Source organism: Sorex fumeus, unplaced genomic scaffold, assembly GCF_029834395.1.
Source record: "Sorex fumeus unplaced genomic scaffold, SorFum_2.1 ptg000207l, whole genome shotgun sequence".
Lineage (NCBI taxonomy): Eukaryota > Metazoa > Chordata > Mammalia > Eulipotyphla > Soricidae > Sorex > Sorex fumeus.
This window is the reverse complement of record NW_026606264.1, coordinates 1,823,134-1,830,834: the sequence shown is the minus strand read 5'-3', so window position 1 is coordinate 1,830,834 and position 7,701 is coordinate 1,823,134. Positions and strand designations below refer to the sequence as shown.

Genomic DNA, 7,701 nt, shown 5'->3' with positions numbered 1-7,701 from the left:
CCCCGGGGCGGCGGCGGCGGCGGCGGGCGCGCGGCGGCGGCGGGCCGCCCGGCGCGAGCGTCGGAGCGCGCGGGGCCGGCGCGGGCCGGCGGCGGGGGCCCGGGGCGAGCGCGCCCGCCCGCCGCGCGCCGCCGGCCCCCCGGCGCGGCCATCTTGCCGTACGGACCGGGCGGGCGCGCGGGCGGGCGCGCGGAGCCGCCGGCCGCCGCCGCCGCCGCCCCGCGCGCCCGCCCGCGCGCCGCGGCCGCCCCGCGCGCCCGCCGCGGCCCGGCGCCGCTCGCGCTGGCCGCCCGCCTGGCCGCCGCGCCCGCGCCGCCCGCGCCCGCGCGCCGCCATCTTGCCGTACGGCGGCCGCGCCGGCGCCCGCCCCGCGCCGTGTCGCCGCGCGCCTCCCCTCGGGGCGGGCCCGGCCGGGGCTCGGCGCGGCGAGGCGACGGCCCGCGCTGGCGGCGGCGCGGCGGCCCGAGGCCCGAGATGGTGATCTGCTGCGCGGCCGCCAACTGCTCCAACCGGCAGGGCAAGGGGGAGAAGCGCGCCGTGTCCTTCCACAGGTACGCGCCCGCCGCCGCCGCCGCCGCCGCCGCCGCCCGGCCACGCCCCCGCCGCCGCCGCCGCCGCCGCCGCCGCGCGGGGAAACTGAGGCCGCGGCCCGGACCCCGCGTGAGTCAGCGCCGGCCCGTGACCTTGGCCCGCCGCCCCCCGCGCGGCGCGCGCACGCGGCCGCGCCGCCGCCGCCTCCGGGCCGCCCCCCGGCTCGGCCGAGCCCGACTCGGGCGGGGGCCGCGGCCCGACGCCGCGACGCCCCGACGCCCCGACGCCGCGACGCCCCGACGCCCCGAGGGCTGTGCCCGCCGCCCCCGCGGGTCGCGTCGCGCTGCGGGCGCGGCTGCGGCGGGCCCGGCCGGCCCTGCCCTTCGCGGAGCCGGGCCGGACGGCGCGGCGCGGGCGGGAGCGGGGGTCGCGGGGCCGCGGGGTCGCGGGCCGGCAGCCGGGCGGGCGGCCCCCCTGCGGCGGGGCGCGTCCCCTCCCCTGCCCGGCCCGGCCCGGCCCGGCCCGCACCCGGGGCTCCACCTTCCCGGTCCTCCGCGAACTGAAAGCACGTGCTGTCAAACCTGCGCGGACCCCACCAGGATCCAAGCCCGAGCGGGCGGGGGTCGCGCGCGCCCTCGGCTGGGGCTTGTCGCCGCGGGCTTCGGGGAGCGGGCGGGGGTCGCACAGGCCCTGAGCTGGGGCTTGTGCCACCAGCTTTGGGGTACGGGCAGGGGTCGCGCGGGCCCTCGGCTGGGGCTTGTCGCCGCGGGCTTCGGGGAGCGGGCGGGGGTCGCACAGGCCCTGAGCTGGGGCTTGTGCCACCAGCTTTGGGGTGCGGGCAGGGGTCGCGCGGGCCCTCGGCTGGGGCTTGTCGCCACCGGCTTCGGGGTGCAGGCGGGGGTCGCGTGGGCCCTGGGCTGGGGCTTGTCCGGTGGGCTTCGGGGGTCTCACAGGCCCTGGGCTGGGACTTGTCGCCGCCGGCTTGGGAGTGCGGGCGGGGGTTGCACAGGCCCTGGGCTGGGGCTTGTCGACACCACTGACTTGGGGTGCAGGCAGGGGTCGCGCATGCCCTGGGCTGGGGCTTGTCGCTGCGGGCTTCGGGGAGCGGGCGGGGGTCGCACAGACCCTGAGCTGGGGCTTGTGTCACCAGCTTTGGGGTACGGGCAGGGGTCACACGGGCCCTGGGCTGGGGCTTGTCGCCACCGGCTTGGGGTGCAGGTGGGGGTCGCGCGGTCCCCCGGCTGGGGCTTGTTGCCGCTGCCACTGGCTTCCGGGTGCAGGCGGGGGTTGCGTGGGCCCTGGGCTGGGACTTGTCGCCGCCGGCTTGGGAGTGCGGGCGGGGGTCGCGTGGGCCCTGGGCTGGGGCTTGTCGCGGCCACTGGCTTGGGGTGTCGGGGCAGGGGTCGGGCGGGCCCTCGGCTGGCGCTCGGCTCCTCGGTCACCGCCGTCTCCCTCGCAGGTTTCCCCTCAAGGACTCCAAGCGCCTGCTGCAGTGGCTGAAGGCCGTCCAGAGGGATAACTGGACCCCCACCAAGTACTCCTTCCTCTGCAGCGAGCACTTCACCAAGGACAGCTTCTCCAGAAGGCTGGAGGACCAGCACCGCCTGCTCAAGCCCACCGCCGTGCCCTCCATCTTCCACCTGGCCGAGAAGAAGCGGGCGGCTGGAGGCCATGGGCGCGCCCGCAGGAAGGACCCCAGGAAGGCCCTGGGGGGCCTGAGGGCACGTGGGGGCCAGGCGGATGGAAGCGGAGGCGCTGTAGCGTCTTCGTCGGCACCGAGCGAGAGCCCGATGGCGCAGCCCGAGCCCCGGAGAGGCAAGCGAGCCTGTCTGCAGGGCGAGGCCTTCCCCGGAGCCTCTTCCGAGCAGGGGCCGCCGGCACCGGACGGCTTTCCCGGAGAGGGTCTGGCCAGCACGTCGTCCTCCTCCTCGTCCTCTTCGTCCTCGTCCTCGGGCAGCCAGGGCACCGGCAGTGCGTCCGCAAGCGAGGGCGGCGAAGACGGGGCCCCGGCTGACAGGAGCGGCATCTCCATGGATGACTTTACCCCGCCCGGCTCGGGGGCCTGCAAGTTCATCGGCTCTCTTCATTCTTACAGCTTCTCTTCCAAGCACGCTCGGGAGAGGCCGTCGGTGCCCCGAGAGCCTGTCGACCGCAAGAGGCTGAAGAGAGACCCCGAGCCCAGCTGCAGTGGCACCAGCCTGGGGCCTGACAAGGGCTTGGCCCACAGCCCCCCGAGCTCCACGCTCACTGCGACGCCCCAGGAGCCCTCCCAGAGCCCCTCGGCGCCCCCCACCGACGTCACCCCCAAGCCAGCCGCGGAGGCCGTGCAGAGCGCACAGAGCGACGCCAGCCCCATGTCCATCAACGAGGTCATCCTCTCGGCCTCGGGGGCCTGCAGGCTCATCGACTCGCTGCACTCCTACTGCTTCTCCGCGCGCCAGAGCAAGAGCCAGGTGTGCTGCCTGCGCGAGCAGGTAGAGAAGAAGAACGGCGAGCTGAAGAGCCTGCGCCAGCGGGTCAGCCGCTCCGACAGCCAGCTGCGCCAGCTGCGCGAGAAGCTGGACCAGCTGCGCAGAGCCAGCTCCCCTCGCCTGGGCGGCCTGCTGGCCCCCGGCCGCGGTCAGTACCCGGGGCCCCCGCCGTCCGAAGAGGGGCCTCAGCAGAGGGGAAGTAAGGGGCAGGGCTGGGGGGCAGGGGGGTTGAAGGGGAGGGGGGAACCGAGGCAGAGGATGATGCCCCGCACAGTGAGTCCACCGGAGTGGGGAAGCCCCTCTCCCCCATCCTGATGGGTCAGCATCTACCCGGAGGTCAGGCAGAGCGAGTCATCAGGGGAAAGTGGCAGGAGACCCCGGAAGTCCCAGGAGAGTCTCTGGCTTGTGGTCGAGGGTCTTGAGGTGCGCTTTCTTTAAGCATTGATAACCGTTTCTTTCGGGGGAGAGGTGGCTTGGGGCAGGGGCACAAGGACCAGAGTTGGATCTCTGCTTACTCCAGCAGGCTGGGCCCAGGCAGCGTCACCGGGTGGTCCGGCCTGGCTGCGCGCGTGTGGCTAGGAGTGTCTCTAAGCCGGCTAATCCAGCCCCCTCCAGAACCACATCGAGAGGGCTGGAGCCACGGGACAGCAGGCAGGACCCTTTCCTTTCACACGGCTGACCCGCGTTCAGCCTCCGACGCCGCACATGGTTCCCCCAAGCGCAGAGCCGGGGTGAGCCCTGAGCGCCACCACGTGTAGCCTAGAAACCAACCAAAATCACAAAAGATTTTGTAGAAAGCTCAAGCATTTGTTCTTTCAAGCCATGGCTCTGTGAAAAGAGAAAACGGCGGCGCCGGAGGTGCTGTGTCTTGTCCCTGTCTCCCTCCTGACTTGGGAGTTGGGGGCAGATCTTTCCAACTGCTCCTGCTGACGCGTCCCTCTCTGCACACCTGTGTGGAGCGGCCGGCCGCGTGTTTCTGCTGCTGTTTCTGCTCTGCCCGCCCTCACCCTGTTTCACCGTTTAGGACTTAGGCAGGTTGGTTTCTGGAGGTGATTTGTTCAGGAAGACAGAGTCCTCTGCATGTTTCTAGATGGGGACATGCTGGTGCCCCCTGCTCCCTTGGTGTGGATCAGTGTTCACAGGACACTGAGAAGGTCCCTGTGAGGGCTGTGCGGGGGCTCCTGCACCCCCAGGCCCACACCCTGGGGAAGTGCTCGGCCCTGTTCTGTGTCTCCTGCAGTGCTTCCTCGGGGCCGCGCCACTTCCTGGTGCGCTCGCTCTTGGCTTTGGCTTCCGGAGGAACGTGCTGGTACCCTCGGACCCATGGGCTTCCTGCTGCCCATTTCTGTCTGTCCTCTTGGTCCTGATTCCCTCACGGGCAAGTTCTTGGGGACTCTGGACGCCCCAAATGCCCAGTGTGTGCTCCAGCCCCGGCTCTCTCTCCAGCCCCAGGAGAGTCTGAATTTAGTTTGGGGGGCCACACCCAGCAGTGCTTAGGGACCCCTCTTGGCGGGGTGCAGGGCACCGTGTGGGGTGTCAGGAATCAAACCCATGTCTATGCATGCTTGACCAGTGCTCTCTTCACTACGCTGGGGGTCTGGCAGCAGGGTTCGAGGAGAATGCTGCCTCTCTGCTTGGACCCATTGTTCTCAGCAGCACTGAAGCAGGCTTGTCCGCAGGGTCTCGCAGAGTTTTCCCGACTCCGTGCTCCTGTGTAGAAGTGAGGGGCGTCTCCACGAGCCCAGAGGGACATCTCGCATGGCGGCCAGTTTTCATTTATGCTTCAAGCTCACGTTAGATGAACTGACATGGAAAACTCTTTTTTTTTGGGGGGGGGGGGCACACCTGACAGTGCTCAGGGTTTACTCCTGACTCTGCTCTGGGATCACTCACTCCTGGCAGGCTCAGGGGACCAAATGGGGTGCCAGGGATTGAACCTGGGTTGGCCATATGCCTTGTCTGCTGTATTGTTCTCTGACCCAAGAAAACACCTACTTTTGTTCTCATTTGGAGTCCCTGTCTTCTGTTTTAAACCTTTTTTCTAAGTTTAAAATGTTTCAGGGAGGAAGTTGGGGCCATACTTGGCAATGTTTGGGGGCTACTCCTGGCTCTGTGCTCAAGGATTCTTCCTAGCAGCGTTGGAGAATGAAGCGTCTGCCCACCCCAGGCCCCTGTGCCACCTCCAGCAGGCCTGGGACTGGAGCTCAGCTCAGGCTGACCGTCTTCGTCTTTGTGCAGCTTGTAGTCTACAGTTGTGATTAAGGTGTTAGATTCGGGACTTGCCGCTCTAGTTTTCTGATTTCGCTTTCTTGTTTCTTTTTGTATTCTTCTGAGGGTGCCTCTGAGCTGAGACCGCTATCTTCCCTTCCTGTCTGCTCTGGCGTGCCAGGCCTTGCGCGTGCTGGGGATGGAGTGCAGGCCTGTGAGCAGGTGCTCTGCTCGGAGCTGCGGCCTTGCTGTCCTGGGCACTCCCTGTCAGCGCGCAGGCTGCAGCTCCTGCCGTGGCCCCCTGTGGCCCACTCCTGGGACAGTGGCAGCTCCGTCTCCTGGGTTTCGCATCCGCCAGCGTAACGATGTGAGCATACGTTTCACTGGCTCCTACATTCACCCCTGTTCATTTGCTTAGGTGTTTAGGTGCTGACTTACTCTGATCTCAGGGACTCAACCCAAGACTCACTCTTTGCGTCCAAACGTCTCCTTTTCGGAAATGGTCGTTTTTGTTTGTTGCCGTTCGTGGGCAGTAAACTCTGGAGGGGAGTCGTGGGTGGGGTGCTTGCCTTGCACATGACTGACCTGAGTTTGACCCCTGGCATCCCGAAGGGTTCCCCGAACACTGCCAGGAGTGATTCCCAAGAAAAGGCCAGAAGTAAACCCAGGGCACCACTGTACGTGGCCCCAAAGCCAGAAAAATCCACAGGTTCCACACCAAGGCAGACTCCAGAGAACCTGCATCCCGGGGGCGGGCTCAGACTGGAGGCACCAGGAAAGATCTGAAGCCCCAGCCCACCCTGTGGGGTCCTGCTGGTCTCCAGAGGAAGCCGGTGCTGGTCTGGGCCACAGTGCTGGTTGGAATGGAGCACAGTGGCCACACGGGGTCACTGTCCGCCAAGGCCTCGGAGCTGAGCTCCGTAGCCCGCACTGGGGCAGGTGCAGGAGGGGCTGATGACCAGGCACTTTGTCGGGGGCCTGAGCCCTGACAGGGAGGAGGAAAGCTTGGCTGCTGGGAGCGTGTTCTGGGGGCTGCAGAGGGAGCTGGTGCCAGAGCTGGGTGGGCCTGGAGGGGAGGTCCTGGGGCACCAGCGGAGAGGCAGAGGCGCATACCGGTTAGCAGGCCAGCGAGGCGGGGTGGACACGGCTCCAGAATCAGGGCTGCAGCAAGGGGTCCACCCGCGGTCCCCCCCTCAGACCTGGGCTTCTCGTTCATCCTCAGAGCGTTCTCTCGGTGGCCCCTGGTCTCAGTTTGCAGGACAAGTCTGTTGCTCAATGAAGGGACCTGTTGTTCGCTTGAGGGTTTTTGGTGATGTGGCCGTGTGCCCTTTCCTTCCTTTGTGGTCTTCACTGCAGGGTAATGCCAGCAGGGGGCTAGTGGCAGGTTCCAGTTGCCCCGGGAAGCTGAGGGGGCTAACACCGTGTGCTCCCTGAGCTGACTCGGGTCCGGCATAAGCATGCCTGAAAGCCTGACCCTCATGTCCAGCATGTTGTCCAGCAGTTCCAAGGCCCCCCGGCTGATCCCTCCTGCTTCCTGAGAGTCTGAACGTCCCCAGTGCAGCCAGGCACTCTGCAGTGAGTGGGGTCCAGCCTTCTTGTCCGCAGAATGATTTCACACGCGTGAAAGAAACAGAGGGCTGGGGCCAGAGCCACAGACCAGCGAGTATAGCACGTGCATTACCTGCAGCAGATCCGGGCCTGATCCTTCACCAGGTCCCTGAGGAGGCGCATTTCCCTTCTCATCCCTTCCCTCCTGGCACCCCTGGTTCCTTGCGTTCTGAGCATTCTCAAACGTGCCAGTTACACAGAAGTGCAGGGCCTCCAGCCGGCCGCACTTGCACCTGTTGGCTGGGCAGTTGGGGGTGTTTCAAAGGTGCTGCCGGAATGCCTCCCTCCCGCCGGGCTCTGCGGGTCCCTCAGTGAGTGTGGAGGTGACAGTGTCCCCTAGCTCTGGATCTCCACGCGAGTTTGCATGCATCACCCAGGTGCTCAGCTGGCTTGAAGCCCCGTGCACGTGCCCGCACACATACGCACACACACTCAGGGTTTTGTGGATGAGCAACACTTGTGTCCTTTCTAGACTCTCAGGAGGAGAGTGTGCTGGGTGCGGAACAAGCCTTTTCAGCTGCCTACTGCCATGGTGTGTTTCGGGTTACCGGGGTTCATAGCTTGGTGGCTCTAGTTTGGTTAGTTTTGTACTTTATTTAACCACTGTGGTTTACAAGTAAAGTAAAGTAAAGGCCCTCCCGTTGATCATCGATTTGCTCGAGCGGGCCCAGTAACGTCTCCATTGGAGACTTTGTTGTTACTGTGTCTGGCATATCGAATACTCTCGGTAGCTTGCCGGGCTCTCCGAGAGGGGCGGAGGAATCGAACTCGGGTCGGCCATGTTGGCTGCGTGCAAGGCAGACGCCCTACCCGCTGTGCTATCGCTCCAGTGGTTTACAAATTTGTTCATAATATAGTCGTTTGAGGCATTCAGTGTTCCAGG

General features: G+C 66.6%; 2 protein-coding genes across 2 annotated transcripts in view; one reads left to right on the top strand and one right to left on the bottom strand.

Annotated features, from left to right (window-relative positions):
* The window catches only part of SNED1 (sushi, nidogen and EGF like domains 1), a 537,305-nt gene that overhangs the window by 254,557 nt on the left and 275,047 nt on the right, over window positions 1–7,701 (bottom strand). The window lies entirely within an intron of this gene.
* THAP4 (THAP domain containing 4) overlaps window positions 371–7,701 on the top strand; it is a 36,331-nt gene continuing 29,000 nt past the window's right edge. Inside the window, exons 1-2 of the mRNA XM_056108393.1 lie at window positions 371–551; window positions 1,991–3,150. Coding sequence (XP_055964368.1) covers window positions 475–551; window positions 1,991–3,150 — 1,237 coding nt within the window. The 5' untranslated portion in view covers window positions 371–474. The remainder of the gene's footprint in view (window positions 552–1,990; window positions 3,151–7,701) is intronic.